Source organism: Parasteatoda tepidariorum, chromosome 8, assembly GCF_043381705.1.
Source record: "Parasteatoda tepidariorum isolate YZ-2023 chromosome 8, CAS_Ptep_4.0, whole genome shotgun sequence".
In the NCBI taxonomy this organism is placed as follows: domain Eukaryota; kingdom Metazoa; phylum Arthropoda; class Arachnida; order Araneae; family Theridiidae; genus Parasteatoda; species Parasteatoda tepidariorum.
In genome coordinates, this window is record NC_092211.1 from 89,121,496 (window position 1) to 89,141,378 (window position 19,883).

Genomic DNA, 19,883 nt, shown 5'->3' on the forward strand with positions numbered 1-19,883 from the left:
ATACATTCAGTACATAAAAACATCATGTCGTCAAGATTCTTTTAATAGTGATTCTTTTATAGAAAGAGTACTTTGCTGTAGACATGGTAGATGGACACATCCACTTGGCGTACGATCTAGGAAGTGGACCTCTTTCCATTACATCAGAAGAGACATATAATGATGGAAAATGGCACTCCCTTGATGCCTCCCGCTTTGATAAAAATGCTGTTCTCAAAGTAATTATTTAATACACCCCAAATAAGATTTGAAGTGATATAACTGTTGAAAAGAACTTCATTTTATTTCAAACTTTGGTATTGTTTAAAATATAATAAATCAAAAATGTTTTTCTTTGTTCATAAGTTAAATGGAGCTAATTGACATTTTTACATGAAATTCTAGAATCATATTTGTTGAACTTTAGCAATTTATTTTGCGACCCGTCACTTAAAAGGTGGTCCTATATTTTTTTATAGAGATTTTTTTTTTTTTTGCCTTTATATTTGATCCTAGAACTGCAGAAATTAAATTTGCCATGGTTTTTCATTTATTTTCCTCATTGAATATATAAAACTGAGACATCCATAACAAACCAAAATCAAGAGTTACAAGAGAATAAGAAATAACTTATACCTCAATGGTGGGGAGCAGTTTGGCCAAGATTAGACTGGAATGCATCTAAACAAGTTAGCTTTGGCTTGTTAATATTTAAATTAGGAAAAAAATGTTTAAATTTAAACTAGTGGTGTAAATGAGTTTTTTAAATAAAAGATAATAATATATGAATATTTTTTTTCTTCTTCAAATGCACTGCAGCCTAATACAGGGCAAGGCTGCCTCGATTATTTTCTTTCAATAAATCCAATTAGGTGAGAATGGAATGATGAGGGGCGAGGGAATAATTCTCTGATTAAAGTTTTGATCTTATAATATATTTTTTTTAAACATAATTCTGAATGTTGTTCTTGTACTCATAGTAGTATATATTTTCATTAAAAAGAAGGAATCTTAAATATGTAAATGAAGTGGAAGGCAGTTACAGTGTTATATTTATGTACAAAAAAGCGTAAGAAATATTCTAGTGTAAAATTTTTCTTTTCCTCTATTGTATAAATAATACATAGCTCTTTTTACACGTTATTAGAAGTGTATTTTATTTCTGTTTTTTATTTTAAAAACAAAATCTGTTGTTGGTTTAGGTAGATGAAGTTGAAGTAGGGAAAGGATCATCTCCAGGCAATGAGAACACTCTCTCCTTCACTAATCAGATGTTCATCGGAGGATACCCACGCAGCACCCATTCTTACCCGTAAGTGATGCTGACAAAAGAAATTTTGGAAGTTCAATTTCTTCCAATAAATATTTTTTTTATATTATTATTATTACGCTTCTGTGAAATGCCTGGTTATCATATTTTGATTTTGTTTCTTAATTATTAATTTATGAATTCCTTTTTAATGACGGATCATCCTCAGGGATGTTTCCCAGACCGTCGCCAATAGCCCATTGTGCAGCTCTAGTGCGACGTAAATGAATTACAACAACATTTTTTAATGAATATTCCTGAAATATGTGTTGTGGAACTGCTTTAGTGGAAACTAATCTGAGCTACCAGAAATGTTTCATTTATGAATGAACGTCCAGTGGCTGAGTGGTAGCACTTCGCCTAGGTACTAGTTTTTATCTTCAGGCCAGGTATGGCTGACTCCACCTTTCATCCCTTCAGCGGTTTGATAAAATGAGTACCAAACATGCTTAGTGACTAAACACTAACGTTATACTTGTTTGGCTGGCCACCCAACCGGAACAACTGCTCCTGTACTCCAGGGCACCAAGAACACTGAGATGGCCACAGTATGCCTTGACACTCCTTGGTTTTATTCTTTAGTTCAAACTTCTATTTTGTTTTATTTTATGTGCAGAAAACCGGGTTTTCCACTTCTAATTTCATGTGCTTGACAAAGAAAATTTTGAACCAATTTCAGGTTCCATTAGTAATCAGAAATCAGTTTAAAAATGAATGATAATGTTGAAAGTCCAAGATGTTCTCTCTCAGTACCAATAATACAGTAAATGTTTTCTTGGCAATGCTGACCTTAAAATACTTTCCTATTCCAAAAATAGATTACAATTTACATAAATAATACTTGGTATGTCCTCCTAATAAAATTCTTATTTCTGGAGCAAAAAGGTTCAAAGAATAAATGAGTATTGATAGTAGAATGTATGTGTTTCAGTGGAGTGAGCAGTACTGGATTTGAAGGGTGTATCATGGATCTGCAGATTGGTGCCACAAATATAAACCTCAATCAAAATGAAGAAGCTCTGGGAGTTGTGAATGGATGCCCTGTCACGGTATTTTTCTTCCCTTCTTTTAATTACCAAATTGTTGGTTCAATTCAAATATTTATTAAATTATCTATACACATACTAAAACAAAATGTTTGAGCCATATGTAGGGTCGTAATTAAAAATTAACACTTACAAACAGCTAAAGCATGAAGGTATATAGCCTGATTTTGAAATTTTTATTCCATTTTTTTTTTAATTTTGAAGCATGGACTTAATTGAGATCACAGTGTTCTTTTTTTTTTAGGGGAGGGGGATATAGACCTTAGGGCATAGTTATTTTATATAATAGTTACTGATAAATTTGAGATTCTAATCGTGTTAGAGACTTCTTTGAATATTTTTTTTAAATTACATATTATTTATTGCATTAAAAATATATAAATTTAAAACTATGTAAGTCATGATGTATCTCAAAATAAAATGTGAATAGAATTTTTTATAAGTTTGCTTTTTAAGAAGAAAAGTTAAAATTTATTATAATTTTTTTTTAAGGGGAGTCGTTAGGACGACTATCAATAATGCTAAAACTGACCTTTTTCAATGCACCTTTTCTGGGAAATTATTTGTGATATCACTTTGAAATGTTTTAAGATTATTTGAGATTATATCAGTTGTATACTGTGATAATGTTTTAGTGTAAACAAGTGAAAGATTTTTGGATGAAACTTTTTGAAAAATTAAAAGTTCTCTGTACATAATTTTTTTAAAACTTTCTTGAGAAAGAAATGTATCAACACTTATCACAATGTAAACATGTATACATAAATATTCTGTCAAAAAAAAAAGGAAAAAAACTGAAGCAATATCTTGTTTAGATGCTGAGAAAATGTATATTAAAAAAGGTTAGTTTTAGCATTATTGATATATTCCCTACAGACTATACACAGTATTTCTACACAAAGTTGTCTAAAAAGAGTGAATGATTTATATCCTTCCAATTTGCACCTAAAATATGTTATGCCATTTTGTTTTTTAAATTTATTGTTAATTTAGAGAGAATTTGTGCATAATACTATTCAATCCCCACTTTTTCTGTAGATTATTTTAGTAAATCCCAAAGTGGGCAGAATTTTCATAATCTTTTTTGCACTTTGTCTGTATAATTATCCTAGGAAGCCTGTTATTTTTAGTTTCAACTAAAATACTAATGCCAGAATTCTGAGCAAAAGACAGCAGAGAAAATGTAGAATGATGAAGTTGTGAACTTGGACCATTAAAATAATTTTCCTATAGAGAATTGAGGACAGATCTATTAATTTTATATTTAATCAGACCCATTGAATGGGTTTTAAATGTATATGTTTTTGACTTTGGTATTTAATTTAATATTACATAAATTGTTTTATACATCAAAATCTTCTCCATCTGTAAGTGACTTCTTAGATAGTTCAAATATGTTTTTATTTAGACATAACAAAATAGAACAAAGTTGGAAGGTAACAAGGAAATATTCTTAATTGAAAAGAATATTTACCACTGAATATGCATCCTTTTTTTAGATTGCAAGAACAGTTTCTTTCTCAAATGATTCATCTTCTGGTTACATAGCCATGCCACCTGTCCAACTTGGAAATCTTGCCCAACTGACCTTCAAGTTCAAAACGACAGAAGAGAACGGATTGATATTCTATGCGTCTAATGAAGCTCAAGACAGTTACCTCTCTATCAGCCTCAGGAATGGTGCTATTTTCATGACAAGTGTCCCCGGTGGTGAGATCAAGACAAACACCAAATACAATGACAGAGAATGGCATTACGTGTCCGCGACAAAAGCATTGCGGCAAATGAGACTAGACATTGATGACATTCACTCAGTTGAAATAGAACTGAGCGAAGATGCGTCTGTGGTCACTACAACACCACTCTACTTTGCTGGCACGCCAAACGGCATCGTAGGGGTACCCGCTTTTGTGGGCTGCATTGGAGACACAACTGTTAACAATAAATTCCAAAATTTTGCAGATGCCATCGAAATGAGTGAGGGTGCTTCTCTCGCTAGCTGTCCACTGGGCGATCCTGAGGAGGAAGCCTCAAGGTTTACTACTGAAGATCATCATGAAGAAACAGCAAGTAAGATTTCAATATAGATCAGTCTAGCTGCTGAATATATCATTGAAAAAAAGATTTTTTTTAAAACAATTTTCTTTTTCTTTTGTATGTAAACTGAAATTAACTAACAGAGAAAAAAACAGGGCTGCCAAGTGTCAGGGAGAACAGGAAAACCCTGGAATTGTCCGGGAATTTTATTTTAACTCTGAAAAGCAGGGTATAGTCAGAGAAAATTGCAATTTCTTACAAAAAACCTAAAAATTTTCTATATCATACCTAGAAAATAACCAGTCTTAGAATTGTCAGTAACACTAATCAGTTATCCAGATTCAAGTTAAATAGTTCTAACATGTATTACAATTATTTTATAAAATTCAGCCTGCTAGTAAAACTTTTCCATTCTCATTCTATTATACACAGTCCAGTCATATTAATGTAACCACCTGTCAGAAGCCAGAATTACCACCTTTGGCAGAGCGGACTGCTGCGAGACGTGCAGGAAGAGAGTCAATTAGGTTTCTCAAGGTGTTCACTGGAATGTTGAGCCATGCCGACTCCAGTGCCGTGGTCAGCTGCGATAGATGACGCGGTTGAGGATCCATGGCGCGAACAACCCGATCGAGGTGGTCCCACAGATTCTCGATTGGGTTTAAATCCGGCGAGTTTGCTTTCAGACGTTTCACGCCGTATACGCCAACAACCATCTGTCCGATGGAACATTAAACGTGATTCATCGGAAAAAGCAAACTGTTGCCACTCTGTGGACGTCCAGTTGTGGTACTGGCTTGCAAATATGCGCAGCAACGTTAGCTGAACAGTTGTTGAGGATACACTCTTAATAGCCCCTTGGTTCATCTCGGCGGTCAGTTGCTCAACAGTTGCACGTCTATTCGTCTGAACGCATCTCCGTAGCCTTCGTTCGCCTCTGTCATCTATGGCTCGTGGTGCACCACATATTCCCCACCGCTTGTTTTGTATAGTGGCATTTTGCCATGCACGGTATACTTTTGCAACGGCGGCGCGCAAACAGTTCACAAAATCAGCCGTTACCGAAATGCTTCCACCCTTGGCCCAAAAGCCAATAATCATGCCCTTTTGGACGTCAGATAAATCGCTACGTTTCTGCATTACGCCAACGATCGAAATGCTTTCCGATGCCCTAGGACATCCTATATATACACTCCACTGGAATGTGCTGCCACCTGCCTTCTGTGATTAATTATTTAACGTTGTTTAACATTTAACACAATTGACATTTAACACAAAAGTAGGTTGTGGTCACATTAATGTGACTGGACTGTGTATATCTTTACTCACAAAATCTGATATTTGGCATAACAAATAAAAAAAAAATCTAAGTTTTCTGATGAAAAATTGCACGGTATAGATAAAATATGGTTTGTATTTCAACTGAAATTTACCTGGAAAAGTCAGTGAATTTTTTTTTCTAAAATTAATTGGAAGCCCTGAAAAAAGTTTGCTCGTAAATATATGGCATTAATCAGGGGATTTCTTTCTTATTGAAATCACTATCCATTTTGATGCAGTGTTCTTCCTAAGCGTTTTTTTTTTTTTTTTAAGGGTGGCCCACCCTGCCTGCCCTTTGATGCCAATAAATGTGCCCTTTTTCTATTAACATTTCATTTTGAGAAAAATTAATTCTCTGATTAAATAACAATTACACCCTGGTAAAATTAACTGTGTTTATTGGTTTAATTCTGATTACTAGTTAGAGTTCTATAATGATCTTTTTACGGAGGATATTTGTACATCTTTTGAGTGGTTTTAAATTTTAAGGCTATTTTTTAAGCTAATACCTTTATTTATTTATTTTTTAAGAAAATGCACCTTTAAATGTTTATTTTGTCATAATTTTCAGTTTAAATTATAGAAAAAAAAGCTTTCAAGTTATTTATAAACTAATTATTTTTTTAGTTTAACTTTTTTTGAAAAAAATATGCACTGAGATTGCCTTTTATCATGCCTTTAATTATTTTTATAAACTACAAATTGTTTTCTTATTTTGGTAATGCAAGAGAATTGTTTTTTGAAATATACACATAAAATAGTATAAGAGAGTTGTTTAAAAATTTTTGAGGATAATATTCAGTTATTACATAATATTATACATTTTGATAAATTTTTGCAGCAATGTTAAGTGAACATTGTAAAAATTCCACTCTTTCAAAATTCAATTCACCTTTCCACCCTTTCAAAAGTTAAAGTGCCCTTTTCAGAGAGGAGCGCCCTGCCTTTATTTGTTCCTAAGGGAGATATAAATTGAATTTTGCTTATCTTATATATAGTAATCATTAACTATAAATTTGAAATGTACTGTAGTTTGTATATCTCAACAAAATTTTCGAAAGTTTTAAATTTGTTTTCATAAGAATATCAGCTATCACAATTTAGCTATTACAAACCTTTTTTGTTTAGGTTAAATAAAGGGTATATAACTTACAGTTCACTAGCTGTTGAAGTATGGCTTGTGGCAGGACCCAAGTTAGTTTGAAAAAATAATAATAATTATTTTTAATAGCTTTTTTAATTTATTTTTTAATATTCCCAATTTTTACAGATTGTGAATTTATAGGTTTTCTTTTTCAATGAATATTGTTATGGATTTTATCATGGTTTAAGAATCCAATTTATAATGATACACAAGTTTCAAGTTTGTGGAATCACTTTTTAACATACTGTATCTATGCGGATTTTATCATAAATTCAAATAAATTTTAAAAAGTTGATCATTCTTTCTATAACTTTCCATACTGTTTTTAAAATTCTGAAATTTTTAATATGATAGTGTTTACAACTCGTGAGTTTCAAATCGTGCAATTAAATAATCACTTTTTGACATGCTTTATTTGTAACAATTCTTGGTAACTTCAAGTTCTTTTTTTTCCACCATTTTTCTACAGATATTGCTATTTCCGCATGGTTTGAAAGTCTTGATATTTTCAATGTAATATTATGTCGGTGGAATTTCGAATATTGCTATAAAATCCGCAAAAAGTTGACAGCTATGGATTTTAGTTTGGTTTTACTCATTTCATTTCTTGAAAAACGATGTTTGATTATGTTGACCAACTAAATCTTGGGCTTTTGGTGGCTCGAGTCTCCTACTTTCACATCCAATCTCAGGACCTCAGACGATTGATATCTTTTCTTAAATTTTCTTTCTGTTTAGAGTACAATTGGGCAAACTCTTGCCAAATTTTAAACCATTCCTTACACTTTTTTCTCCAAATCAGCAATATTGTAGTTAGAATGTAGTATTACGTACATCGTTAATTCCTTTTTACTCGCGTTTTTTTTTTTTTTTTTTTAATTGGTAACGTCTGTTAAATCATTAAAAAAAAGTATTCAATCCATAGTTATATGGATGAAATCTTTTTAAAAGTGATATCTTAATTCATGCTGAGATAGCGAATTTGAGTAATATTTCAATGCTGTTTCTTTTTAGATTGCCTAATTTTTTGATTTATAGTTTTTCTGTGTTAATTGAAATTTCAAGAAAAAATGACATGAGCTAGTTTCTTGATATTCTAGAATCTCAATTTTGTATTACAGCGTGAAAATATTTCAAAATATTTTTTCGATACGGAATGGTATAAAGTTAGCAGTTAGGAAAAGTAATGCTGACAGTGTGTGAACCAAGTTTATGCTGATGGTATTGACCATTCCTCCAAAGAACAGATTCAATTCTGTCCTTTATCTAAATATACTTTTGAGAATTAGTTGACCATGAATGAATGCAAGTGAAAATAAATATAGTTTGCAGAATAATTTTCAAAAAACATTTTTAAATTATGCTAAATCAGTTGCTCAATCTGTTTTAATGTAATAGATTAATGTTTTAGTGTTAAAAAAAATACCTAAATAAGTTTGAGTTTCAAAATGTGTAGATTTATATTTTTTTATCATTTCGCTTATTACACCTTTGTCTCAAAAAGTCTGTTTTCCAAATTAGGTTCCACATCTGCTCCTGTTGAGGAAGAGGAGGAGGAGCCAGTTTACTTTGGTTCCTGCTCTCTTCCCCTTTATCCAAGGCGAGATAAGAGTGTAAAATCTGGAGATGGCATTCGATTTGGAAACACTGTGAACAGCCGAGAAGAACTCTCCAAGCCCAATTCTTTTATGGACACAATACAGGACGATAGCACATTTGCCTTAGAGTTCCGCACCAATCTGCAAACGGGAATTATGTTTTACGTTTCTGATACAAAACATATAGATTATGTAGCTCTCCTTCTTCAGAATGGAAAGGTATGAATTCATTATACGCAAAAGATGTATTGTCTGTTTTTATTGCTTTAAATTAATAATAATAGTTTCTTAATTAAATTCTAATAATGATAATGTATTAGTAGTGCCCTAATTTGATAAAGATAATAAAAAAATTTATTGTAATGTTTTATACATATGATATGTCTGTTGTTGTACTTTAAAAAAGGGCGTTATTCGCGTTGTTTCAGTTTTTTATAGGAGATACAAGCTATACCTTATCTTCATTTGGATGAACTCTTTACTTCATCAAATAGTTAATTTAACAGAAAGTTAAATTAGTTTTATTCAAAATCACGTTTACGTACAACTTCTTGTATGTAATCAACCCATAGAACTAGGTGGAGAATTTTGCGCATTTATATAACTTATTGTAAAAGTAATGTTGTGTAAAGAGAGACATATCTGATCTAGTATGACATTTGTAAATTATTATCATAGTAACAATATAATTTTACTAGGAGGCTCCACCCCCTGCTCGCTAACGCTCGCCAACCCCCAAGAATTGCTACGCAATCCTATGCCGTGAACCATGGCTCGCTGCGCTCGCTCGCCAATGAACAGGGATGAGATTTATCCACTTTTTAGCGGATTTCCGCCTTTTTCGCTTTTGTTTCTCGAATTTCAGACTTTTTATTAAAAATTCAGATTCTCTAAAAGTTTCAGTTTTTTTTAATTAATATTCCGGTTTCTTCTGAAAATTCAGCCATTGAAATAATATAATTATGTTTATTTCCTCCGATTTGATATATAGATATCACATATCGAAAGATGTATAGAAAATTCAAACTTCGTAGCTGTCAACCCTTTCGCATATCTACTTAATTTAACTTCTAGAAGCAGAAGGAAAGATTTTCCTCATTTTTACCCGTCCGCTAGATAGCTCGTATTTTCGTAATTCAGGCGTCGCTGCATTTTAATATCAAACATCGATTTTCGTGTTTACCTGATTTAAAAGTTGCGCATTGCGATTCCTATTCTCGCGATTTCAATATCGTTCTGTAGCGTATCTACCACTGCAAAATTACAACTACAATTCACTAGTATATAAGACATGTTAACTCGACTCTATGGCGGGGTACCTTTTCATAGATGACGGTTGACATGGTCTGTAACTACTCTCCCCACAGTTCATTGCAATTCTTCTTTACGAGATTTAAGAATCCAGTATCGCGATTTGAATACAGGCGTTTTTAAAATTCTATGTAACGATTTCGTATTCATGCGAGTTTATCCAATGTCGTGATTCGTTTTTGCAGTTGTAATATCCAACTTCTATTTTCGTATTTACGCTTGATTTAAAATTTAGGCTTTGGATACGTATTAACGCCATTTAGAAATTATGTATCGTAATTCGTATTCACGCGATCTGAAAGTTACGCATCATGATTTGTATTTTCACATTTTTTAAATTTAATATCGAGTTTCATTCACTTATTTCAATATCATCATTTATATTCACACGATTTTAAAATCCGTTATTGCGCGTTTCTTGTAAAAAGCAAGTTTTTTTTTTTTTTTTTTTGAATTAGTTACTATAAATGTGGCAGTTTTTCTATCGGCGATTATTGCTATATATAGGCATTAGAACATCAGCAAAACTGGATGAGAATATGTTACTGATATTTTTGCTATAAATCACGTAAGATGTACTCGTGTGAAAATTCAGCTTTTTTGCCTTTTGACCAATCTCATCCCTGACAGGGATGAGATTTTTCCGCTTTTTAGCTGATTTCCGCTTTTTTCACTTTTTATCTCTTACATTTCAGCTTTTTTATCAAAAATTCAGATTTTCTAAAAATTTCATTTTTTTTTATAAGTATTCCGCTTTTTCAGAAAATTCACCGNCGCTTTTTAGCGGATTTCCGCTTTTATCTCTTAAATTTCATTTTTTTTTATAAGTGTTCCGCTTTTTCAGAAAATTCACCGATTTTCAAAGAGAAGCAGAAAATTCAAACTACATAGCTACCAATCCTTTCTCATTTTTACTTATTTTACCGATAAACCTTCCAAAGAATTTTCTAACAATTTGGTCATTTTACCCTATTTTCCTAAAATAAGTCGGCAGGTTGCTAATATCCTAAAGAAGTTTGATTTTAATATTATTTTCAGTTCCATTAATAAGATGAAATTTTCTAATCTCAAACAGCCCATTGACAGTCAAAATAACTGGCGTAAATACCAAATTAATTGCCAATGCGGCCTTTTATATATTGGCCAAACTAAGCGTGGCTTAAAGTGTTGTGTCAAGGAACATGAAGCTTATGTCAAAAAACAAGAATTTAAACGCTCATCTATTGCCCAACATTGTTGGGACTCTAATCATAATTTTAATTTTTCCTCTTCTGAAGTCATTCAAAATTGTTCTTCAATATTTGATTTAGATTTTTACGAGTCTTATCATATTTTCAAAAATTCCAAACTGTTAGTCAATGACCTATCCAGTGTTCGTTATATTTCTCCTGTTTGGAAATCTATGATTAAACCTAACTACCCCCCCCTTTTGTTCCTTGCTTCCTATTCGTCGTCATCCATTCACCCTTCCCTCCTATTGGCCGTTGCTCTAAACCCTCTTGTGACGTCATCTTTCTTTATATATTTACCCTGATCTCTTATTTCTTTCTGTTGCACTGATGAAGGTTGCCCTTTGAGCATCCGAAACAGCTGTCTGCAATTTATATATTTTTTGTGCTCTTAAACGTTGTTTTACCTTACTTTGTCTCATTAATATTATGAATCAAAATGTTCATATCAGTATTTCAGTTTTTTGGTTACATTTCAGTCAGTAAATGGGCCAACGCATTTTTTTTCACTACAAGTTTGACAGTTAATAATTCTCAGACTGATAATGGAATTGTAAAATTTTTCATTCTATTAAACCATTCTTCTCGTCATTCATTCATAAAACCATTCAACTCATCCATTCTTCTGCATTTGTCTGTACACCAACGTAACTTAAAGTTTCTCAAATATTTTATACAGCAGAATAAATTATAACGTGAAGCAAAATAAGAATAAATTTAAAAAAAGAGCACTTCAATTTGCAATAACTTTCAAACAAATTAGAAATTTGAGAAACTGTGTTAAGAAGTTCATATACAAATATGCCCCTTTCAGTATGCCAAATTTGAACTGTGTAGCTGGTATTTTTTCTGACAAGTTCATAATTCTCCAATATTTAATTTTTGTTTATTCTAATGTAATTCTTGTACACGCCTTAGTCATTTCAAGTTTCAAAGATTTATAGCTTTGCGTTGCAAAAGAAAATGAACGTTCATTTGAACACCCAAGACAGCCATTGTTTAATATAAAGAGAAAGATGTTTGTCTAAAGATGCCAACCTCAGTGGCTTTATAATTACCGAAATTGGCTGTTGGAGTTTGGTGCCTAGAAGCAATATCAATAAGCTAAAACGTTATTTGAAACTAGGTATCAATACTAAAAAATATCCAGTAGTATCGATACTTTGTTTCGATAATATTGCGCTTTGTTTCGAGGGTATTAAATAGCGTCGATACTTTAGGTCTCCAGTATGTAACATGTTTTTCCTTTGATATTCTTCTTGCACTTAGTATCAATACTGTGTCATACTGGTGGATCATAAGACACTGTTACTTTTTTTTTTTTGCTAAAAATTCTTGTATTTTTTTTTCCAGATTGTTTATGTTTTCAACTGTGGTTCTGGGAGTTCAATGGTCTCTTCTCAAAAGACGTACAACGATGGTACGTGGCACCGCGTGGTGTTCTCGCGTCGAGGCAAAGAGGGTAGACTAGTGGTGGATGATGAGGAAGAGGTGAGAGGGGCCTCTCAGGGAACTGCAAGTTCCATGAATGTTAAATCCCCTTTCTATGTGGGTGGACTCTCAGAAGAAGTTGCGAGAGAAGCAAAGAACAATGTTAAAGTAATTTCCTCTTTTTTCTTCTGAACTGACAGTTAATCAGACACGAGATTCTCCTAACTTTCGAATGCCAAATTTGCCAGAGATAAAGTTAAAAAAAAGAAAATGCAATGTTGAACGTCTATTTTTTATATCTCTGCATTATTTTATTGTTTTACTTTATTATTATTTTATTCTTTTTAATTATAATTTATGTATAAAACTTAAAAGATTGTTGGGTTCTTAATGCACACATACAGTAAAATAAAAGCTTAAAATAATTACTTAAATAATTTAAATGTTTTATTTTAATGCAAATTAACTTCACACGCTTTATTTATTTCTGATTTGACTAGATAGTTATTTTCAGACGTTTTGTTCTGATCTCACTCTCATGGCTTGTTAATAAAAGTGTAGGTAAAAAATGAACTACCCATATGGTTCTCAGGAATTGGCTAAAACTTTAAATAATTGAGTACAGAAAATCTTGATTTTTTTTTATTATCCGAAATAATTGCCCTGCCATATTAAAAACGTGACAAATAAGTGTATCTTTTAATGCATGTCATAAAATGGTCATTATTAAAAATAAATAAATATTAGCTGTAAAAAATATGAACAAAACAAAACTGAATATTCAACGTAGAAAAAAAACAAATTCTACAAAATATTAATTATTTCTCTCATTTTTTTTTCACATACTCAAAATTACAATACAGTTTGAATGAATATATAAAAAATAATTTTAACTTAATGGTTCTTTTGACGACATGACCAAACAAATTGGTAATTACCTTAAAAAGTTAAAATCAGTTTATGCACTTATCTGTTGTTAAATAAGTAATTTTAATGAATTTTTGTTTGCCAGTTTTATTTTAAATTTCTTTAAACCTTTGTAAAACGAACTCTATTACAATTGGAATTAAGATTTACTTTAGTATGACTTAAGAACTAACATATTTGGACTGTCCTTGAATTTCCAACCTGTATGAAATTTGAATGTTGATTACAAAAATCTAAAAAAATTAAGAAAAGATAAAGTACAAATCTGCATCAACTCTTAAAAAATAAATTTATTTTTGAGTTCAGTGAGTTCTAAGCTGGTACTATTTTTTTCTCTTTTGCTTCTTTTTTTTGTGAATTAAAGGAATAGACATTTTTTTAACTGTTTCCAAACAGTGAAGGCTGAAACAATAATAGACATATTTTATATTGCAAGAAATTTAACATAATTTTATATTTATATGCAAAAAATTTAACATTAGAGGTTTAAGAAAAATCGTAAAACCACCAAAAAAATTTTGCACTTAGTAGTGAAACTATTGATAAGTTAATAAAGAATATTTAGTCTTTAACAGCAATTATTATTTTTTTAAATAAATATTGTTTTCAAGCTGAACGTCATAGTAAAGCTGCAATAGTTCATAAACCACACCATGAAAATTCGCTAACTGCAGAATAAAACTTGATGTTTGAAATTTCTTGTTAATATTTTTTTTATTCTAGTTAATTTAATTTTAATGAAAACTAAATTATTTAATGATATTTGCTTCAGCTGAAAATTCCAGATACCAAACATTCTGCTTTTTTTAATGCATTTTTTAAAATTTTGATCAATTTAGAAAATTAGAGCATTTGAAGTTTTCTGTCTGTTGAATTCTATATAATGCAGTTTTTATTTATAATACATATTCAAATTTTCATTTAAAACCAATATGTTATCATGAAATTTAACCTTGGAGTTTTAACTATTATCATACATAGTGTGTTAATTATTTGCAGGGTATTACACTTTCCTTCCCAGGATGCATTCGTAATGTGGAAGCACAGGGAGAAATGTTACAGGCAGCCAGCACTCTCTCCCAAAATGTCACAGCTTGTTCCGACAAGGTAGAGGAAGGTGCTTATTTCTCTGCCCACGGAGGACACTTGATTCTCTGTAAGAATTTTTCTTTTTATCATTATAAAAATCCTTCATTAATAACTGACAATTTTTCGAATAATCTCAATATTCAATCGTAACTTTTACATTTATTTCTTTAAATAAGTTTATTATGTTTTTTTTAATTAATTAACCTTCCACATTTAAGCATTATGAAATACCGAATAATAATCATGTTAAATCTCTTTCAATACTCTTCAATCTTTTTTGAGAAGTACCATGCCAAAAATAATATCCCTCTGTCGAAATGTTTTTTTTTAAAAAAATTAACGTTTTGACGATTTGATTTTCAGTTGACAAATATCGTGTTGGCCAAAGAGTTTCCATCACCTTGGACATCAAGCCGAGGAACTTGTCAGGTATCTTGATGGCTGTGCATGGCAAAGTGGATTATCTCATTCTTCAAATGGTAGATGGAAGGGTTGAAATCAGTGTTGATAACGGTGCTGGGCCCATAACAAGCTCTTTCATTCCTACTGATGAACACTATTTATGTGATGGAGAATGGCATACAGTTCAAGGTGAGTATCACTTTGTGGCTTTAATATCTAACTTTAAATTGTTCTGATTTATGGGAGATCTTCTGGAAATGTGCGTAACCAAGCACTACTACTCAATACACCCATTATACTGTGCAACAAATTTAAAGTTTTCTTTTGTCCATTAGAGAAAACTATTTTTATGGGAGAAAATTAGCAATGAATTTCCTGATATCTTGCTGCCTATTGTATCTAATGCTGCGGGTCCCTTTTTTTCTCTCCTTGCTATAGAAACCTAAATGATCGATTTTCATTTCGCGGAACCCCGAATTCATAAATAAAATTTATCAATGATTAAGAAGGAATCAATGCTTGCCTGCAACCTAAGATGGAAAATTGCTTATCCAGGTATAAAATGTGTCTCTTTACTTTGCAATGTCAATTAAAGTCAGAGCTATATTTATTATTGAGTTTATTAAGATAACTTTTGTTTGTCAGACATTAATCCAAATGTGCTCCTTCTCAAAAGTTGTAATATTATCTGACTCAAAGGCTGCACTTCAAGCAATTAATACTCCCAGACGCTCTCGAACTTTAACCATCGAAAATTGCTCAAATCTCCTCAAATGGTTTGCCAGTAATAACAAGATAATGGCTCTCCAGTTGACTCCGGCCCACTGTGGAATCCAGGGAAATGAGGCGGCCGATCTCCTGGCAAAAACGGGGGTCTCTGTCCTACAGAGATCTAATTCCAGACTCCCTTTCTATAATATCAAAAGTCTCATAAAGAGCATCTTCAGGGCCTCTTTTCACGAGGAACTCAAAAATCATAATTCCTATAAACCATGACTCAAACAGATTCTCAATGTCCCTCACTGGCCTATAATGAAATCTGTCGCCATGTTTCGTCTAATAACTGGCCACGATTGCCTGAAAAAACATCTATGTCTCATCAACATGGTTCATGATCCGTTTTGTACATTGTGTGACCTCCTCGAGGTAATAGACTTGTCACCCCTGTATAGATGCCCTGCTCTCCCTCGGAAATCTATCTGGGAACGCTACTGGATTGCTCACTCTTATTTATAGATTTAATGTTGTAATTTTTATGTTCAATTGTCTTTTAATGTGCCATTTGAAATTTTAAAAAAAAAACGTTAATCCAAAGCTTGAAAATTTATTTTCAGTTGTCAAATCGAATAACTTCGTCACTTTGAGCTTAGATGGTATCTTCTCCGATCCTGGTATAGGAGTGGGTGGAGTCTCTGCCACTGACACCAACGACCCCCTCTACATCGGAGGAGTCCCTGAATCGTCATTCTCTAAAAGAGGAGTTCTCACGACCGATCACTTCGTCGGTTGCATGAGATATCTTGAACTGGATTCAAAGCCACAGCAGTTTGAACAGTCCAGAGTTGTAGGTCATGTGACAATGAACACATGCCCTACTATATAGTCTTTTTACTTTTATGTTCAATAAATATTACTTTCAATTACTGTGTCATTATTGCCACCAGTCCATCTGTTGATTCAAAACTATTAATCGGATAAACAGTGTAAAATTTTATCATAATAGTTGGCATAACAGCCCAGGGTGGGACAAGGTCTTTTGTTTGAGATTGACCTGGTCTGCCAGTTCTTTACCCCAAACATTATTCAACAAAATCGAGTCATTATTGTTTTCACTTACCTCTTATCCGACTAGTGAAAAGTTTTTCAATAATGACTTCTCTACCGAGCCTCTATTTTAGCAATATGAGAAATCCACGCTGATACTTTAAGTTTTAACACTTTTAATTACAGTATATTCTCGATATCTCGAAGTTGATGGATGCTAAAAATATTTCAATACAGCGAGTTTTTGAGATAAGTTCAGAACTAAATATGTTCTGAAAAGAAGAGAAATATATTCTAAAATATTAATCTAAAAAGTAGAGCTCGAAAAAAAATTCGACATAACAAGGTTTTGAGAAGAAACTCTTTGATGTAGGAATTAAAATTATTAACTGGATATAAAATGCAAGGGAAAAAATATTTTTTTGACATAACGAAGTTTTCGAGAGTATGCTGTATATCAGACTTTTCAAAAATTTTATAATTTTCCGAGTTAAACTGTCTTTACCGTAGGCCATTTTCTCTGATCCCATGAAGGATGATTCTGAGAACTGGGGCAGATTTTGGCATCTTTATAGACTTGCTTTCACATCTGTCTAGAGGCCCCACTTAGACACCAAATTATATTTTTCAAATTCATTTTCATTAATACTTTTAAACCAACATTTTTTTTTCTCTATTTTATCTAACGTTTGGAATTTTGAAATTCTAAAATATTTTAAAAAATTGGGAAAGATTATGAAGGTTGTATTACAGCGGACTTCATGGAAAAATTATTGCAGCACATTAAAAAAAATATATGAATTCTGCCAATGTCACTACATGCTTTCATTAAATAAACACTAAAACTGCAACACATCTGCAGGTTTCAAGGAACTTAACAGAAAGAACCAGATTAGATTTTAAATCAACTTTTCTCTTTAAAAGAAGTATGTATCACTTAAATCGGAATCATATACACGAATTATTTTTATTATTCTAACTTAATAATAAAAACAAATCTTCCTGAAAAATAGTTTTTTTTAAAGTGGGCAACCTTATCACTGGTATACCTAAAATTCTCTGATTTGCTAACATTTTGATTACTAAAATTTTTATCAGAAATGATGTCGGAAAATTATTTGAACAAATTTTTGTCCAGTAATATTTCCTTAGAAAAAATTTGAGGAAACCTACTTGAAATTATTTTAATTGCTCTGTTTTTCTTCTAACTATACATTTGGGTTGATATAGTGTTACAACCAGAGAGGAATCCAGAGACTGTAATTTGTAAATGATAATCTAACCAACATTTTACATAACAAATTTTTTTCCAATGAAAATATGTTTTGGATAAAATAATTTATTAAATGCTGAAGCAAAGAAATACTGATTATTAAATACTGAAATAAATATAAAATACACTTTGGAAAAAATGAATGCCTTTTATCACCTACTGAGCTTTCAGAATCCCTAAAAAATAGTACATTTTACACTTTTGAAATATGCTTTTTACATCTTCCTCTATTTTTTCTCTACTTCTTTGGCACTTCTATTTGGCAGAACCTTTTTGTCTGATTTCTTGCATGAATTAAGAATATAATTTATGAATCTGGGCAAGAGTATATGGGGGTATTTTGTGGAAAAATATATATTTCACCAATTGTGCTCTCATTCTCCCTGTACTCAGGGCCCCCCTCTGCTTCACTATTTTAGTAATGAAGAAATGAACTTTATGGAGGTAGTTAAATTTTTCTCCTCATTATACATATATAACAAGAAAATTGACTAGAACGTAAAATAGCTGTATGTCCCCCCTCCCCTATAATGGTCAGACGAATTATCGTTCTGTCCATTGGAGGAGTCATTATGTCTAAAATTTGTCATCCAGCTGCGAAAAATTCATATCCTTGCTGACATTAGGGAGGAATTCGGCTAAATTTTGGCAATTACGATGGCTCACTTAAGCCAATCAAAAGCCTGTATTTTTGTAAACACATTGCATTTTGCTATGTGTAAAAATACATGCTTTTGATTGGCCAAATTTGTCCGTCGTAATAGCGAAAATTTAGCTGAATTCCGCACTAGGATTTGCGAAGTATAGATTTTTTTTTGTTCATACTATAGATTAATGAAGAAGCTAACATAAAGCTGACGGATTTTACACTGTACTGATATTTTGTTTAAAAAAAGTTCATTAAAGGAGAAAATGTAAATAAATTTTCTATTCAATTTAGAGGCCCCTCTGAAGTGGGGGCCCGGGGCTACTGCCCCGTATGCCCCTGCGTTTGTCAGGCTCTGCCTGTACTTTGTTTGGAGGTTCGCGAATTGCATGCAATACAATAAATTTTTAAAATACTTATTACGTCTGGGACCATTCTGACTGTATGCGATACTATTTCTAGGTTATCATTTTTCAAATGAGAGTAGGTAATGAGTTGACACCAAGTTTCTGATATGGAATGGCAACAAAGTTGCAGTGCCGTAGCGAGCTTAACTCGCGCCCGGGGCACAACACCTTTTTAGCGCCCCCCTCCCATTCGAAAACCATCTAATATTATAAGAAATCATATTGTTTCTTNCATTTGTTACTATTTTATATTAAATTTTTTTTTTTTTTTACTAAAATTTCATTTGAGTATGTATTATTTTTTTAAATAATCAGAGGTGTGTCAAATGGAACAAAAAATTATTTTGCTGCACATGGATTTATTTTTTAAATTGTCCTAAATTTTATGGTTATTTTGTTCAAAATTATTTGTTTCAAATTGGAATGTAGTCTGCCTATGAAATGAGCTCTTCCCGCTGCTATTCAAGCACATTTTAGAGAAGGGAGCTTTTGATAGTTTCCACGCCGACACTGTTAAAATATCTTCTAAATGTTCACCCCTTACCCTAAATTCAGGGGTGACAGTAGTCGGAAATCAAAGAATATATATATATATCCAAAAATTTGAAAAAAAAGTGCGATTTTTAAACTTGTAAACCATGTGATTATAAATCCCGATATGAGACTTTTAAATCACGTGAATATGAAACTCTACATCGAATTTAAAAAATGCGAAAATACAAATCATGATGCGTAATTTTTAGATCACGTAAATACGAATCACGGCATTACATTTTAAGCTCGCGTGAATACGAATTCGCGTGAATAGGGTTTTAAAAGCGCGTAAATACAAATCGCGATATTGGATTTTTAAATCTCGTAAATCAGAATCGCAATGTACGATATTCAAATCCCCTGAATAAGAATCGCAACGTTCAACTATTAAATCAGGTAAATACGAAAATCGATGCTTGATATTAAAATCGCATGAA

General features: G+C 31.9%; 1 protein-coding gene across 6 annotated transcripts in view; it reads left to right on the forward strand.

Annotated features, from left to right (window-relative positions):
- The window catches only part of LOC107448892 (laminin subunit alpha), a 117,649-nt gene extending 101,187 nt beyond the window's left edge, over positions 1-16,462 (forward strand). For all 6 annotated transcript variants that reach the window (XM_016064242.3, XM_071184348.1, XM_071184349.1 and 3 more), the window contains exons 50-58: positions 63-218; positions 1,182-1,291; positions 2,220-2,337; positions 3,834-4,404; positions 8,357-8,652; positions 12,327-12,572; positions 14,331-14,487; positions 14,784-15,011; positions 16,157-16,462. In XM_016064242.3, the coding sequence (XP_015919728.2) occupies positions 63-218; positions 1,182-1,291; positions 2,220-2,337; positions 3,834-4,404; positions 8,357-8,652; positions 12,327-12,572; positions 14,331-14,487; positions 14,784-15,011; positions 16,157-16,425 (2,151 nt within the window). In that variant the 3' untranslated portion in view covers positions 16,426-16,462. The remainder of the gene's footprint in view (positions 1-62; positions 219-1,181; positions 1,292-2,219; positions 2,338-3,833; positions 4,405-8,356; positions 8,653-12,326; positions 12,573-14,330; positions 14,488-14,783; positions 15,012-16,156) is intronic.
- The last annotated feature ends 3,421 nt before the right edge of the window (positions 16,463-19,883 follow it).